Genomic DNA, 17,910 nt, shown 5'->3' with positions numbered 1-17,910 from the left:
CTCCTTGTTATGAATGTGTTGCCTAAAACCATCCTAAGATAGTATTTTGTTTACTATCCAACACATCAAGGTATCAAATAAAGATAATTATTGAAAAAAAAATAAAAATAAAAATCCCCTCCTCACCTGAGCGTCTGATATGGACACGCGTTTGGACTCCACGGTGGGCCGGCGAGCCACACGAGGGGATATGTGTGTGTATCCGCCTCCTCCGGACGACAGGTAAGTGCCTCTCTCCTGCAGCGATAGCTTCCTCCCGCTCAGGTGAGGCCGCAGCCCGTGGATCCTCTTGGCCTGAGCGCCTTCCTGCTGAGCCCCGCCGTTCCTCACGCCGTTTGTAGCAGAGCCGCTTGAGTCTTTTGTCGTCATGGCGGCCATGATGTCCGTGAGACTGCCGGTCTGCTGGTCGGGGTCGGGGTCCAGCCTCTCACGGCCGGTGTCACTGCTCATAGCCATGGCGGGCGAGAAGGCGGGAGCGGCGCAGGAGCAGGTGGCGGGGAGAGTTCTGGGGAGCGCCCAGCAGCATCAACGTGACCCGGGCCAGCGTCCGGACGCAGCGATCAGCGTCTCTCCAGAGCTGGAAAAACAAAAACAGATGCTGCGAGATCAGTCGGCTACCGACAGAAGACAACAGATCCAAAATACAGCTAAGAAAAATACATTTTAACAGCCGACTTTGTTTCAGTCGAGGCCAAAAGAGTCCAGACTAATAATATTATCACAATAACTTAAGATAAGCAAAGATCAATGCAGTGTCATATTCATTTTTGTCTTTCTTTATGGTGCATTTTGTCTTTTTTTTGTTAAATGAATTTTACTCCAAAAATAAGTGTATGGAGATGAAAGGGGGTCTGTAACCAGAACTGTACAAAATCATACCCCCCCCCAATTGCACTTAATGGATAGTGAAAGGGAAAAGAGATGGCGTTAAAGAAATTCCCCATGAGATGGATGCAAGGTTACACTGACACTGAGCGCCAAAATTTAATTAGTTAATCTTTGAGTCAAAATGTACATTTGTGTCAAATTTGAAGAAATTCCCTCACAGTGTTCTTTATATATCATTGTCATAAGTATGAGAATGACAAAGTCATGGTGTCCGTGACCTTGACCTTGGACCTATGACCACCAACATCTAATCAGTTCATCATTGCGTCCAAAGGGGTGACTGTGCCAAATTTGATGAAATTCCCTCAAGACGTTCTTGAGATATCATGTTTACGAGAATGAGACGGATACAAGGTTACACTGACCTTGACCTTTGACCCATGACAACTAAAGAGTACATTGATAAGTCCAAGTGTACATTTGTGTCAAATTTGAATAAATTCCCTCAAGGTCTTCTTGACTTATCACCTTCACAAGTGTAAGACAAACAAAGTCCCGGTGACCTTGATCTTTGACCTATGACCACCAAAATCGAATCAGTTCATCATTGTGTCCAAGGGGGTGATTGTGCCAAATTTGAAGAAATTCCCTTTAAGGTTGTGTTAAAGTTAAGTACTTTTTAAAAACTTTTTTTAAAAAATGTTTTAGCTTAATATCATTTGCTGTAATGGCTCATCATGTTTTTGTTCATCATTTTTTCCTGCTCGAGACTAAAGTCTACTCGTCATCATCAAATTATTATCCTTTTATTTTACCGCACAGATTAAAGATTGATTTTAATCATGCCAACCCAAAATTGATGTGAATGAAATAAACTTTTTTGCTGCATGTAAATTAAACCTTTTGAATTCTCTGTCAGATATTTGGCCGGCCATATTTTACAGTGAGAGCACCTGTGAGACTTAAGTTTAATCAACCAGTCAGATAAAAGAGAAAACGCCGCCTGTGTGTGTGTGTGCTGTGTGTGTGTGTGTGTGTGTGTGTGTGTGTGTGTGTGTGTGTGTGTGTGTGTGTGTGTGTGTGTGTGTGTGTGTGTGTGTGTGTGTGTGTGTGTGTGTGTGGGCGGCCCGGTGGGTCAGGTTGTTTACAGTAGACCTGCACTCATAAATTGAAATAAATGTCCTCCTGATGAAACCCAAAACGCTGCACAGCTAATTATGCTTTCTGCCTCTGCTCACGGCTCCCCGTGTGCCCGTGAAATGCTGGTGGGTGGACGGACACACAAAGAGACGCACACATGAAAACCACTGAAGGTATTGTGTGCACACGGAGTGTTTAAGCCGCGTTTGCTTATTGTGCTTTTTCTCTTTCATCTCTAATGAAAATCTAGATCGCCACAGACAGAATATCAAAGCGGCGTTGTACATGTGGCTCAGCTTTTGTTCTGCAGGTGGAAAGACACAGATATGCAAAGGGACGACGTCCAGCCATCCAGGGACAAGGACAGCCACTCCAACAAGGATTCATCTGAGTAACGGCGGGAATCAAGAGGCACACGTGTGGCGGCCGCTTCCTCCTGCCAAACACAGCCGGCTCTGTGGTTCTGAGACACGGAGGTGGTCAGTAAGTGGGCCATGTGGTGCTATTCCTGAAGTGTGTCAGGAAGGTAGAGCTTCATTTGCAAAAAATAACGTGTTCCACTTTGTCCAGGTGGGTCGCGCTCAGTCATCGACGTGCACAGTCATGGCTTCATACGTGTTGTCACCAGGCTGACGTGGCTGCAGGGCGCCATCGCCTCTTCAGCACTTTGCTCCAGACCGAAATATCTCCACCACCGAAGGACTGCAGAGATTTGGGGTTTTTTTAACAGACATTCATGTTTCCAAGGTGATGAATCCCAAAGACCCTGGCAACCAAGTGACTTTTCCTTTAGTGCCACCACGGGGTTGAATATATTGAACCAAATTCTGAGTATACTGAGTGAAAGTCTGAATATACAAAATTAAACCTGAGAGGATGGAATGACTGAAACTTGAGAATACTTAATGAAATTTAAGAATATGGAATAAAAATTTGATAATATGGAATGAAACTCGAGCAAATTGAATGAAAATTGACAATATGGAATGAATGAAGCTTTAAAACGTGGAACAAATGAACTTTGTGAAAATGGAACGAAATTTAAGAATACTGAATAAAACCTGATATGTGATGAAACTCGAGAATACAGAATGAAAATATATAATATATAGAAATATAGAATGAAATTTTAGAATATGGAATGAAACAACAAAAAATGGAAAACAACTCAAGAATATCAAATGAAATTTGAAAATACGGCACAAAACTTGAGAATTATGCCTAAAATTTGAGAAAATAGAATAAATTTGAGCAAATAAGACTTGAGAATACCGAATAAAACTTGTTGTGTTCTGCTGTCAAAAGTTTCATCCACAACTATTTGATCACAAAAATATCCATGAATTCACTACTCAGACAAGTACACACACACACACACACACACACACACACACACAGTCATCTGTCCATATCCATATTTCAGCCGGCTCTTATTCAATCTATGTAAATTGCGTTTGCAGGAAAAAACCTTTTAGCTGCCGAGCGCATTGTTTGACTCCTGACTCATTTGAGCAAAAACAAAAAGGAACTGTCATATTTTGCTAATTCTGATCACAACCGGTGATTATCTGTCTGTTGAAACGGGTCGCTCTCCTCCCCGCCGCATGTGTGAGCGATATCCTGGCAGGAGTGGGAGGCGGAGGAGCCGCAGCACTGGTCTGGTTATTAATTTCAGACTTTGATTTGTTTCCAGAAGCAGGTAACCTCACAGTTTCATTTAATTAGGTTCAATATTCTTTCACTGCATCCATCTTGCTGAATATCTGAGATGAAATAAACACGACTCCTCTCCGTAGGTTTAACTGTCTCTCTGTAAAAGCTGCAAAACATTATTTGAAATTGTTGAATGTTTTGGTGAATTAGATGTTTTTTTAAAAAACAACTATCCGGTAATTAAATTCTTTCTCTTATTTTTCTGCCACTGTCAAAACTATTCACACAAATTCCTTCTGAGTGGTTCAAAGCGACTGATGTCTTCTTTACTCAAATAAACTGCCTTCAGAGAGAAACACAGCCGCATAATTCAGATATTTTATCGACACAGTCAGGACAAAGTTGACTCAACCGCCTGAAAGCTGGTTGCTTTTGTGTCGTGATGTGCATTTTTGACATCACTGCATTTCCAAGTGGGATTGTGCCAGAAAACGGTTGTTTTTACATTGAGAGATCACTGAATGTCCAGCACAGATTGAGCAAGTAAAGATTTTAATGTTTTTTACCAAGACATCACTGTGTTTCCAGCTGGGATTGTGCTAGAAAAATAGCTGGTTTGGGTTTTTTTTTAAAAAAAAAAAACAATGACGTCACTGCTTTTCCAACTAGGATTGTGCTAGAAAAGTGGTTGTTTTTTTAAAACACATCACTGTGTTTCCAGCTGGGATTGTACCAGAGAAACAGCTTCTTCTTTTTTTTTCTTTTTTTTACAAAGACATCTATGTTTTTCCAGCTGGGATTTAGCCCCGAAAAATGGTCGCTTTTCTACCAATTCATCACGACATTTCCAGCTGAGATTGTGCTACAAACATTGCTGTTTCTTCACTGAGACATCCCTACGTTTCCCACTGGGATTGTGCACAAAAAAATGTTGATTTCCACACATCAGTGCATTTTCTCGTTGAAATACTGCTTGAAAATCGGTTGTCGTTTTTATTAAACAGACACATTACTGCATTTCCATCTGGTTTTCTGCTAGAAAAGTGGTTGTGTTTTTACAAAGAAATTACTGCTTTCCAGCTGGGATTTTAACACAAAAAACATTGTGTTTCTACCGTTGCATCACTACGTTTCCAGCTGCGATTGTGCCCCCAAAATCGAGCCAAAACATGATGTTTTCCTAACCACACCTTAACAACAGTGGATTGGAAACCTAATCTCTCGACACAGTCACTAAATAATGGCATACAAATGCATCAACGTGCAAAGCCAATAGATATTCCTTTGACTTGGCTGCAGTGTAAGCGCTCTGACTTGATATTAAAAAGACTGATGTGTTAGTTTGGGCTGATTGTGCCCTGTAATTAAAGAAAAGGAGACAATGAGATTGGTCTCTCTAGTCTGTAAAACCCTGCGGTGAAATTGTTTTTCCACAATGAAGATGAACAAGATGCTCACTGCCTAAAATAATTGCATTAGTTTAGTTTTTTTATATAATCGCTTTATTTCCACCCGGCAAACACTGTGAATACTGGATAGGGAGCACTGAATCCTGGTTATTTTGCAATTGATTTAAAATTGTAAGATGCGACAAGATATTGTTGATGGCTGAGTTTGTTACTTTCATATCGTAACGTCTGTACTGATGGTTTCCCTCAAAACCGTTAACAGTCAAACTGAAGTGTTAAGTCGACGGAGCAAATGAAGTTAATTTGATAAGTGAAGAAGTGCTCTTTAATTAGACACAAAATTATTCCTGACATTTGTCCTTTTAATAAGCTTTAAATGGGAACAGTGGAGATAAAGCTGCGTAAAGCCGCTGCAGTGCAGCACAGTGCTGCAGTCGACCATAATGGTCCTTCTGGCTCTGGAATCAACTTTTGATCAGCACCAAGATGCAAATGGCACCCAGCAGAGTCCCAGGAAGACGCACACAGAAGAGACGGAGATCCATCAGACCGATGTATGCACAGCCTCAGCATGAGAGGGGCTGCAAATGTTTATCATTTAGCCCTCTCTGTAAGGCGCAGGAGGGGTCAGCGCTGAGATAAGACGCAACCTATTTCATTCCTTTTCATCAGCTGACATTTACCGCCGCTTAGATTACCTTGCAGGATGTGTTCCAGCTCTGTGTATAATAGCGATGCAGCGTGCAGGTCAGCAGTCTCTTGCTCTGCATGCATTTCACAGAAAACGGGAACACAAACAGCTCGATAATCTCACAGATCAGTCTGTGAAGTTCACCCGATGCAGATTTACCGAAAACGAATGCAAGAAACAATCCTGCAACATTACATTTAAACACATACCAGCGCACAGCCAGTTACGAACGTTAACCAGGTGTTAAGGCCATTTTAACCATGACAACATAGATGTTAGACCGGTAATAATCAAATCCACAGGGTGCCAGTTTTTCAATTCACAATAAAATAAAGTGACTGACACTGTGAACTGTTTTTGTACTTTTAGTATCCATAAGATGCCAGAGTTCATAAAACAGCATCAAAATAAAGCTTATTGATCAAAAAAAGTGCCAGAGGCGGATCCCCCACACCCCCAACAGAGGTCCTAGCTAATCCTAGAAATGTCCTACAATCTGAGAAATGTCCTAAAACACTATTGTCCTACTCTTGCATGGCTATTTGTCTGAAATGTAATGCACACGTGAGAAGTGCGGACATGACGTGACCGTCCTCACAGGATCCACGCATTGCCAGTTTACACGGCGACAGAAGGGGTGGCGTTACAAAAAAATTACACTCTGGAACCCTGTTTCAAAAGTTTGCTTTTTCAGGCTCCAATAATCCCGTTGTCTTTTGAACGAAAGGCCAAACCGCAACAAAATGTTCACGTTTCATAGAAGACGTGTAAACGGTCCCTCAAACACAGTTCTGAAGGAACCTGTATCCGTTCACATGATTACAGTGTAACTGTGCCTGCAGCGCTCTGTGGTTGCCTCTGTATATTCAATTATTTCTGGTCTGCGCTGAGGTCAGTTCTTTGCGGGGAAACAGTACGTTATCTGCCATTACGCGCTCTGTTCCACATCACCGGCACACAGTTTGTCGATATAATCACACGAGTGCACGCCTCTCCTCGTATGTCACCGTCACAACACACAGAAAACCTGAGAAAACGACACACCTGTCTTTGGTTATGCAAATGCAGGAAAGAAAAACGTCCCTGCAATCACATAATTGTAATCACCACCAATCAGAGCTGATTGTTGGTGATTCTGTTGAGCGCAGAGGTGCAGCTCACTTCAAACTGTTGAATTTCACTGCTGATGATAACTTGGAACGAAGACGAAGACGGAAAAGGAGAAATTCACTGTCATCAACAGAAGAGACACGTACACTTTAATCTACAGCCGTGCCCTCTGCTCCAACACTTCCTTGAATGCTGCAGTTACCTGGATAAAGACGGTGTTTTTCAGAGCATAAATCACCGCAGGTCTGCAGGGTCGCCCGCTCGCACCGGCTAAACTCAGAGGCTCTCTGTTGAATATACGCCGCGGCTGCTGCTGTGCCTGCTCTTTGCACTCTGCCAAGGACCCCAGAGGAGGTAAAGAAAAACATCAGGAGCAATGAACAAGGAGCAAATGAACACATTGATGAAGGATTTTTCTCCGGGTGCATTAGGGAGGCTGGTTCCAGGTTTCTCTGCCAGCAAATAAAGGATCTCATTTTTTGATTTTGGCTGTGAACGTTTGTGTTTGCCGTCTGCACACAACAACACGGCGACGGAGAGAAATAAAAGCCAGGTTAAGGGTGAAAGTGGTTTACTAATGGAGCCAAATGGAATCATTTGTTCACCCCGTGCAGCCCACTCTCTCCTCACGCTGTAATTGGCTCGGCTGAAGCTTCTCCATCTGAGCTCGTTGAAAGACGGCAGCTATTGAAAACACTTCATATTCAAATGTGCTCTTCAAGGATCTTGCTGGTTTAATCAATCCATTTTCTTTTTCATCAGTTTGTTTGCCTGATTAAAGAAAGATGTCGCTCGACTATATGAGTTTGAAATATTGAAATTTGTTTCTGCAGCAGCACATTTTTCCGAGACAGAGCATCAATAATTAATCATCCATTAGCAGCAGAATACTGAGCAGGTCCAAATGAGATTTACATCCAACCCAATCGCCAGAAAAAATGGTGGCATTATACGTTCATGCAAACCACAAATATGTTCCATAATGCAGGTACATTAAAGTGTTGTTTCAACAATGCTGTGGATAATGTGGTTCAGTTTAGGTACAAAAAACACTTGGTTATGTTTTGGTGGCACAGTCCCCACTGGAAATGCCACAATTTGTCTGTAAAAAAAAACAACAGCTTTTTGGTGGCACTAGCTCTGCTGGAAAAACAGCCACAGGTTGCTAAAAAAAAAAACCATGTTGAAGGGTTTTACAGATGCAGAAAACACAGTGAGAGGTGCCCAAAACTCTGCAAGAAACACAGTGACGGAGTCCCAACAAACACTCATTTTTGGTGCCTAAAATACGCTGGAAACACAGTGACGGGTAACTAAAATAAAAGTGTAAAAGGGAAAAATGACTAAAAAGTCACAGGAGCCATAGTAGAGGTAGGCACAATAGGTTTATCCTAAAAATAACAACTCTGCGCTGCACTCTCAGCTGGAAAAACCTACACGTCGCTAAAAAACACCCATGTTCACCGGCTAAATAACCACATGAAAAATAGCCACAGGTCATAAAAATACACTCACATTTGAGGGCTAAAAAGTTGCTGGACAAACAGCGATATCTTATTATAAATATAAAACAACAACATTTGGGGCTAAAGAGTTACAAGGAAAACAGTGATACCTTATAAATACAACCACTTGTTGTGGCACTATTGCAGCTTGAAAAACATTGGTGCAAACTCACTGGCTAAAAAAAACACAGAAAAACACATCACTGCTGGAAAATCAACTACAACTGGGAAAGACCTAACTTTGGGCCTGTAAAAGAAACAGCCATGAGTCGCTGAAAATAACCCATGTTTGGTGCCTAAAAAACAAGCTACAGGTCACTAAAAAACATGCTGGGGGCCAAAAAGTCACTGGATAAAAGATAAAAATCCTATTTTCTGCAGATGGAAAAACAGTGACCGCTCCCTCACAAACACCCATTCTGGGGGGCCAAAAAGTCACTGAAAAATAAGCACAGGTCGATAAAAACCACCCATATTTGGGGCGAAATATTTGCTTGAAAAACAGTAATGCCTTGTAAAACAAAAAACAACAACAAAAAAACGCCTCTTATGACACTATCGCTGCTGGAAAAACAGTGACGCATTTCCAAAAAACACCCACATTTGGGGGCTAAAAAGCAAAACACAGCAATGACTTGCTAAAAACAGTTTGGTATCTGCAGATGGCAGACGTCTTACCTGGACGGCACAGTCCACCATCCCCTCCACCTACACACTCACTTTAAAAGCGGTGACATGTTTTGTCAGAAACATATAAAAGTAAGGAATTTGTGGTTTGCAGAAACATTTTCTTGTGGCGACTGAGCTGCACACTGCAGAGGATTTTTTTTTTCTTGCTTCTGGGCGCGCAGGTTGAGCAGGTCCTCTCAGTCTCCCATCGCCTTCCCCTGTCACATTTCATCTAACTCAAGCGGAGGACAGGTCACGTTAGCTGCAGAGAGGCAGAGATGCAGGAGCGGGGCGGAGAGCGCAGCAGGAACTGGCTGTTCCTGATGGACGATAGAGCAAGCCGAGGGAACAGCTCGGATTTGCATGGCTTTTGTGCACACCTGCCCCCTCTCACACACACACACACACACACACACACACACACACTTGACTTTGTTTTTCACAAAAGGATTAACGGAGACATTTTACCCCCCACCCCACCCCCACCACACACACGAACGCACACACACGTTCCTCCAGTTGGCAGCAGTTGTGATTGCGCCTCATCATCTCTGACTGAGCCTCATTCATTTGAAGCAGAGTGAAGCATCTTCAGAGCCTCTGGAGACGCTCAGAGATCAGATATCAGATCTGCGATCAGGGGAAACTCCAGCACTACAAACGCTGAGGAATATATATATATATTTTTTTAATGTCTGAGACAACTTACTCTCAGAGGCAGCAACACATGCAGAACGAGTCGGCGTAAATGTCTCAGAGTGTGTGATATCAGCTCCATCACAGCAGCAGTCAGAGAGCACAACACTGAGCCACTCACAACGAGAAAAAAACCATCAGCATCCCCAAAATGAAGTCCTGAACAAAGTGAGAAGACAGAAAAAAGAAAAAAAATGTGCTTTTCAAAATCAAGCATTAATATGATTTTCTTTACTTTCGTTGAGTTTATTATTCTAGTCCTGATTATAAATATCAAATATTCATTAATATTCAGAATTGTAACCCTTTCAATGGCAGGTTTTTGTCATGTTGACACTGTTTTTAGATGAAAAAAAAAGATTATTTCCAATATACTACATGCTAGGTAATTTCTTTCTTAATTATCACAGTCTGGGATATGTCAGTGATTAGCAGCATCATTTATTTTTATAAATTATTGTTTTTTGTGCAGCTTCAAATACTCACACAAAATGCACTTTAGGATACAAAAATGATTATACATTAATATGATTTTCTACTTTCATTGATTATTTTTTTAACCAACATCAGTCGTGATCATAAATATAAAATATTATTTTTATTTTTACTTTAACCCTTTTAATGCTAGGTTTTTGTCATGATGCCACCATGTTTTTAGATGAAAAAAAGCAAAAACTGAATTATTTTCAGTATACTACATGTTAAGTTTTTTAAAAATTATTATTATCATCACAGTCTGGGATATGTCAGTGTGTGAGTGTAGCTGCTGACAGTCTGGGATATGTCAGTGTGTGAGTGTAGCTGCTGACAGTCTGGGATATGTCAGTGATCAGCAGCTACATTGACTGTGACAGGTCACTTAGTGGAAATAGCATGTATTTCCTCCATATGCCAAATATGGTCAAAACGACCTCATCAGGTGGAAAATAGTCAAAATGACAAATTCAAAGTCAAAAGCCCAGAATGACACCCAGAAATAATACAAGTCCTGTTTTTCTGCTTTGATGGCTGTGGGATCAAAAATGTCAGGAGCTGTAGGAGCTGAGCTGGAAATTCAAGATTAAACAAAAATACACAATCAAAATTTATTCCATTTGCATGAGCACAAAATGATCAAAACATGAAGAATGAAAAGCACATAAAATAAAACAAGCAGTCCCTAAGGGTTAAACTCACAGGAACAAACCCCATAATCACGGCCTTCTCCAGGACAAAACACTTTCCTGTGTTCACCTGTCACTGGCTAATCCCTGGAACTCTTTAATTCAATCCCCAGGATTAACAGGCCACTGTACGAGACACGACTCGCTGTACGGTAAACCTGTTAAAACCATTCCTGTTTGGCCGATCAATGTGATGTGATTGTGAAAACAGGCTCCTCGGGCCACACAGCGTCCATGAGCAGCGATCAATCTGACTGGACAGAAATACACTCTGGGACAATCCCAACCAAATCCAGGGCCACCCTCTCAGAGGCTGGCTGCCTCGGGCGATAATAAGGCCGGGATTACACGGGATACAAGAGTGCGAACTGAAAACTCGGATGAGCCAATTATTCCTCCTCTACTCACACTGACAACGAGTCTGCAGCTCCCAGCGACGCTGACCTTCCCTGAACTCTAGAAATGTCGGCATCTAACAAGGACAGAGGCGCCCGGGATCAGCCCCCCTCCAGACAACAGACGGATGGAAACCGATCAGCAGATTTGTGGTGTGGCGAGGTGGAGCGGGCCGCGGTGACGGCTCCACCCTCTGTCCTTGTGACACTGTTCAGGATGTCCCATAGCTGGACCTGCGACCAGTTCACTCTATTTTTAGAGCGAGTTAGTCGCACCAGGCTGAGTAGCATAGATATTCAACTTACAGCGGGCCAAATCTGGCGCCCCATAAGGTGCCAGGTGACCCCCCAACTAGGGCTGGGCGATAAAACGATAATGATATTAATTGCAGAACAACTTTTCCTGGATTGAAATATAAGAAGTTAATAGAACGTGGACAGAACTCATTCCAGCCATGTTTTGACAGACAACACAAACAGCCAACGATAATAAGAACTGCACCGCAACAAACAAAATGCAGAGAACAACTTCGACTCTAGAACAGCTGAGTGTTTGACAGCCACAGCTTTGACACGGCCTAATTTGCAGACCATCTTCAAGGTGATACCACAATTATCATCATAGATCATCCGACTGATTATTGATGATTAATTAACAGCTCTCACATTTAAACAAACTTTTCAAATTGCTGCACAATTCAAGATAAAATTTAAGGATCATAAACAGGGAAATAATGGCTTAAATGTAAGCTGAATTAAAGTTATGATAATCACATAATATTTTCATTATGATACTACATGTCCTGACAGTCTGGTCCAGCCTGGACATGTCCGACAGCCTGTTCCATCGCGTGAACATGTCAAACAACCCACTCCAGCGTGAACATGTCCAACAGCTCGTTCCAGCGCAGACATGTGCGACAGCCTGCTCCAGTGTGGACATGTCCAACAGCCCGCTCCAGTGCGGACATGTCCCACAGCCCACTCAAGCATGGACATGTCTGACAACCCGCTCCATCGCGGACATGTGCGATGACCTGGTCCAGCACATGGACATGTCCAAAAGTCCACTCCAGCACGGACATGTCCGATGGCCCTGTCCAGTGCAAGGACATGTCAAACAGGCCGCTCCAGTGCGGACATGTCCAACGGCCCGGTACAGCGCGTGGACATGTCCAACAGCTCGCTCCTGTTCACGGAAACGTTTAACATCCCACTCCAACTGGCGAACCGCGGTCCAGATCCGGACCAAAACTTCGTCCTATCCGGACCCGTGGCCAAGTTGTAATAAAATTTTAGGTATGAGGTTCAGACCTTTGCTGGGAGGAAATTAAGTAACTGGACCTCTTTGAATCTTAGATGAACAGGTCATCCTAAAATCTGAGAAACATCCTAAAATCTGGGAAATGTCCTCAAATCCTAGCAATGTCCTAAAATCTGAGAAATGTCCTACAATCCCAGAACTTTCCTAAAAATCCTAAACATCTGTATGGGGATGCTGTGACTGGCCCCTGGCCTCCTGTCATTTTGTTAAACTTGCCTGGAACGTCTTTACTGTACACTGTCCAACGACATCAGCTACATTTTTCTTCAAGGAGAGGCTGAAAGAGTTAATATAGATGGGAAGCAGCTCGGGCTGAAAATTCTCCTTCAGAGCTTCAGTATCACAGAGCTGGAAATCTGCGATGAAGTGAGCCCGCAGAGGATTAATCTGCGGCTGCTGAAAATGAGAAGCCATCTATCCTCTCTGCTGGGAGTGATGCTCGGTGGCCTCTAAATCCCCCCGAGAGGCCGAATATCTCTGTGATCTCTGTCCTTTCTAGAAACCTGCCGCGGCTTAAACTCGTCTCACGGACTAATAATACGTCTAGCTTTCACTCGTCATCACACGCTCCACAATAAAAACACATTTGATACCAGCTAATTCATATTCAACAAGCTTTTCACTCGACAGGTTTTACATGCAGGTCGATGCCTTCAGAGGGTTGTTTCAGAGCCATCACGTTCTGCATTTTTAATGTGACAAAACACAACAATGCTGAGATTATTTTTTAAATCCATGTATATTTAGCCTTTAACCAGCTCCAACATAGCTTGCTCCTGCTGCACATCTATAACATGCTAGATTTTACTTGATTTTATGCTTTTTATACACTATTTTTGGCCTTATTGTTATTAATAATGTCAGTGGGTTTTATTTAATTTATTTTCCATCTTATGTTATTCTATGTATTCAGTTCTCAACCTTATCTTTTATCTTACTTTTACTAGTATTATCAAGTGGGTTTTGTCCATGTTAAGATGCATTAAATGTATTCCATTTTGATTTTACAGTATTTTTACTTGCAGGTTTTATTATGTCTTTTTGTCACTGTCTGGTGAGATACTGGTATTTTTATACAAGTATGGCTTTCAGGTACTTGACCATAGATAGTAGATACCTCATTGGCCGCCGCTCTAATCTCGCTGCTATGCGTCTGTTAACAAAAAGATGAGGGTCCATATTTTTGGTGGTGTTTAAAATCACATCGTCAGTATGCTGTAACACGGTGACGCAGCCAAAGCCTCGCTGTCATAACTCCATAATAAGGGCATGTAAATGAGGATTTGGAGTCTGTAAATAATGTAAATCTTGTTGCTCTGTAACATTTTTTAGATGAGTCATCGAAGAGCTGCCGGGCGAAACATGTGCTCCATCAGATCACAGCAGCCTGCTGGTGTCGTCCTCGACCTCTGACCTTTCCCCCAAAACCAGAACACCACCTCCAGCCTGATTCTGTCTCTGAGCGCCTTGTTTTTTCTAGAGTTTATTTTTTTTCCAGCCATCAAGAGCACATTTAGAAACCTGCGCCGAAGAGACGAGCTGAAAAAAAAAAACCCTCACATTTTGTTTTGATGTCTTAAATGTTGTGAGAGACGGACGAGGCGAAGAAGCGATCATCCCGCTCAAACTAACACATTTATTTTCTTCAACATTTATTTTCCCTCAGAGTTTTGTTGATACTTAAGGAGCCACTAAACTTTGATATAATATGCACAATCTTACTATTTAAAGCCACATTTCCAGAGGGTTTAACCCTTTGAAACCTCACTTTTCTTGCGCTTGATTCAGATGCCTTTCACAAGTCACTTAATCTTTGAACAGTAAGAAAACTGCTTTGATTACATAAAAAAGAAATGGGGGAAAACGCTGGTAACACTGCGAGAGAAATCCAACAAAAGGCAAGAAATAGATTTAGAAATTTTTGTCCATGTCCTTTTAACTATATTTAAAATGATCATAATTGTGTATTTTAGATAACGTTATAGAATTAAGCACTATTTTTTAAGGTCGTTTCCTTGGATTTTTCTTATCTTTCTTTTTCCTTTTTTTTTGCTAATTTTTAGTTAATTACTTGTTTTTTTATTTCCTCCTTTTGCTCATATTCTTTTTTTAAACCAAATTTTGTGCTTTTTGCATCATTTCTTCTTAAGTTGCTCATTTCCTTCTATTCATGTTTTTGAAAGAAAATAAGCCGACTTGCTCAGGTTTTAAAGGGTTAAAGAATTATGTCACTTTGTTAGTTGTCGCTGTTTTTAGTACCTGCACACACCGTGTGTGTGTGTGTGTGTGTGTGTGTGTGTGTGTGTGTGTGTGTGTGTGTGTGTGTGTGTGTGTGTGTGTGTGTGTGTGTGTGGCTTCAGTCAGAAGTGTACATCATCCTGTCAGTGTGTGTGAGGAAGTAAAGGTGTAAAACAAACAACAGCTGTCAGACCGTTAACACTGGAGGCGCTTTCACCGCAAAATATCGTCGAACATAAAATCCATAAAGCACGATGTGGCGAGCGGAGGCGGCAGGAGGAGGAGGAGGAGGAAGTTGAGTCTTTATTGACGGTGTGTGTTTTACGTCCCCCTCAGGATGTTTTCCTGATAACTGTGTCCCTGAACGTTTCATAAAGCGCCATTATCGGGTCAAACTCTCAAAAGAGGAGATGAAGATGAACAGGAACATAAAGCCGCAACAACTAAAAGGTCCAGTGTCCAGATTTCGGGGGATATTTTGGCAGAAATGGAATATAATACGTGGCGTGCTGCCAGATATCGATATTTGGAGCTGGACTGTTAATTAGGAGCGCTACTGGAATATACATATGTACAGTTCTGTTACTGTGTCCTTTTTGTGTGGTAATTCTATGTAATCTTGATGTAGATATTTACTTTTTTCTCTTTTTTACCATTACTGTTATTGTATGCATATTATTGTATGTATACTTGATACCTGTGTTTTTTTTTATTTTTTGTTCTTTTTCTTTACTAAAAGCCTAACTGGGGACTGGAGTTGGAAACTAGAAACAGCTATAATCTCTCTATGTGAAATATCAGTTACTACAGCTTGTTTATAACAAGCTGCAGTGGTACTATATTCATTTGCATTGTCACTATCTTAAAAAAATAATCAATGTATGAAAAAATAAATTTCTAAGACTCGGGACAGAGATGTCTAAAAGTTTGCTTTCACTTACAAAAAGCTGTTCCTCTCATCCATTGATGTGATCCGATCAGCTGTTAACGGATCAATTATCCACATCGCAAGTGACAAACTACTGCTGAGGAGCAAATGAACTCACTGAGTCACAAAAACAAATACACACTTGTGGATTTAAAAGATGCTAAAAAAAAAAATACAGTTTAAATACTTAAAATATACAACATCTCTTACTTTATATTTATCTTTTAGTTCTTCAGATGATTTCCAAATTCTCTTGTCTCCCTGTGTAGTTGGACATTTTGAATAATTATTGATGGGTTATTCCAGATTTGGATATGTTTGGGAATTTCAATTATTTTCTTCAATTTTTTCCTAAGTAATATTATAAGTAGAAAAATTAGCTGTTTTATTTTATTTTACTTTTTCAAAATTGATGTGTTTTCATTAGACGTATTTTATATTCGCAATAATAATTTGCTCAGTTTGAGGTTTAACAGAAACCTGACTTCTTTTTTTCAAGCATTTAATGTACTATTAGTGACTAAATTTGCTGTTTTATTTATCAATTTATTCATTTTTGAGAAAATAGCTATTGTTAAATTGTTAGGTCGTAACTGACATTTGCAATTTTAATTTGTGCGATTTGAGGGTTAACGGAAACCCGCCTGGTGACTAATGTCAGCAGCTTCTGACTTCGCCCTCGTCTCCTGTGCCAGTTCTCTTTTTCTCCCAGCAGCATGAGGGCCAGATTCTTCTGCAGAAATACGACTGTTTCAGCCTGTGAGCCGCCGGCCTCTTTCTCCGCTCATCAATAATGTGAGCAGCGGCGCTGAGGAGCCTCCCGCTCTCCGTCCCGGTGCCAGCTACAAAGAGAAATTTAGATGCAGTAGCCAGGAGAGGGGAGACAAGGCCGGTCGATTCTCCAGGACTGGACTGGATTTGAGTAACGGTGTGCTCACGAAAATAGGTTGTCTTCTAAAAAGCGGAGCGGCAGAGTCAGCCGGCCCAGGGTCAGATTCGGCTTCTCACTCCTCCAGGATTTCATCACAAACACGAGCAGATCTGCTCTTTCATGCACTTCCATCATCCACACAAGAGGGATATTTCTGCCGGCCTGTTGCAGGCAGACCTGAGCAGAAATAGTAAAGACGGTGAAGAGGGGACGACTGTCAGCAGAGATTTCTCGGTGCAGGTTTAAGCACCGGCTCTTCAGCTGGCAGAACTCGCTGAAATCACGAAAACGTCTTTGAGTCTCCAGAGCGATTCCTCCTCCAGCAACGCTGTCATACGCTCCCGTAGACAATCTGCCAGAGCCTCCTCCACCGCCACGCCACGCAGCTTTTATAGAAGCAGCTCCTTCTTAATGTATTAATTAGCCATTTTTATGTTGTCACAGCACAGGGAGGACTGGAGTTACTGATATGATAATAATACATTAACACTAAGTCATGCCAGCTCCTTTCAGGCCATAAAACTGAATATGGACTCCCATCGAACGCCGATGCCAAAGAAAGGACGTGGGCTCAGGCTGAGCGGAGGGAGCTGAGCCTAAAGTCTACATTTACAGCTCGACACTGGTCTCAGTTCATTCAGGTTAGCCCTTTAAAACCTCATCAGACTGGCTTAATTTCTTTCAAAAACATGCAAAAAAAGCAATGAGCAACTTCACAAGACGAAATTAGTAAGAAAATAACAAAAAGTTACAAGAAAATGAATTGAAAATTTGCAAAAAAAAAAGAAGAAAATAGGAAAACAAAGACAAAATAAACAAGGAAATGTTCTGAAAAACAGGCTGAAAATTTGTTTGTATGTGTATATGTATATAAATATATATATATACAAATACATATTCATACATGTTGGTGATTTTTAAACTTATGGCATCTTTTGGCATTTTTTCCCATAAATATACTGGGAATTTTTTTTTCAATTTATTTATTTATTTATTTATTAGCGATTTTTGGTCTTTAAAAATGTAAACATTTTGTTGACTTTTTAAGAAAACATGCCTCTCAGACCTGCAGGCCCACAGAAACAAATTAATCAATAAAATCATGTTTTGATTTTCTTTTTAAATAATATATATGCCTCCCTTTTTCATTTTTATTTTGTAAATCTACTATTTTCTTTCAAATTGCAGTAACTTTAAACAAACTGCTGAGGTTTCAGAGATTTAATCACT

At 41.2% G+C, this 17,910-nt stretch overlaps 1 protein-coding gene across 4 annotated transcripts in view; it reads right to left on the bottom strand.

Annotated features, from left to right (window-relative positions):
- The window catches only part of camkk1a (calcium/calmodulin-dependent protein kinase kinase 1, alpha a), a 67,944-nt gene that overhangs the window by 38,579 nt on the left and 11,455 nt on the right, over positions 1-17,910 (bottom strand). For 3 of the 4 annotated variants that reach the window (XM_088088694.1, XM_088088697.1, XM_088088695.1), the window contains one exon: positions 127-577. In XM_088088694.1, the coding sequence (XP_087944820.1) occupies positions 127-456 (330 nt within the window). In that variant the 5' untranslated portion in view covers positions 457-577. Of the gene's footprint in view, positions 1-126; positions 578-11,272; positions 11,558-17,910 lie in introns of those variants that run through there. The other variant, XM_088088696.1, reaches the window with a different exon arrangement.

The sequence above is a fragment of the Plectropomus leopardus genome, chromosome 15 (genome assembly GCF_026936395.1).
Source record: "Plectropomus leopardus strain MGB_pleo_1.0 chromosome 15, ASM2693639v1, whole genome shotgun sequence".
Classification (NCBI taxonomy): domain Eukaryota; kingdom Metazoa; phylum Chordata; class Actinopteri; order Perciformes; family Serranidae; genus Plectropomus; species Plectropomus leopardus.
This window is presented reverse-complemented; position numbering and strand designations above follow the sequence as displayed.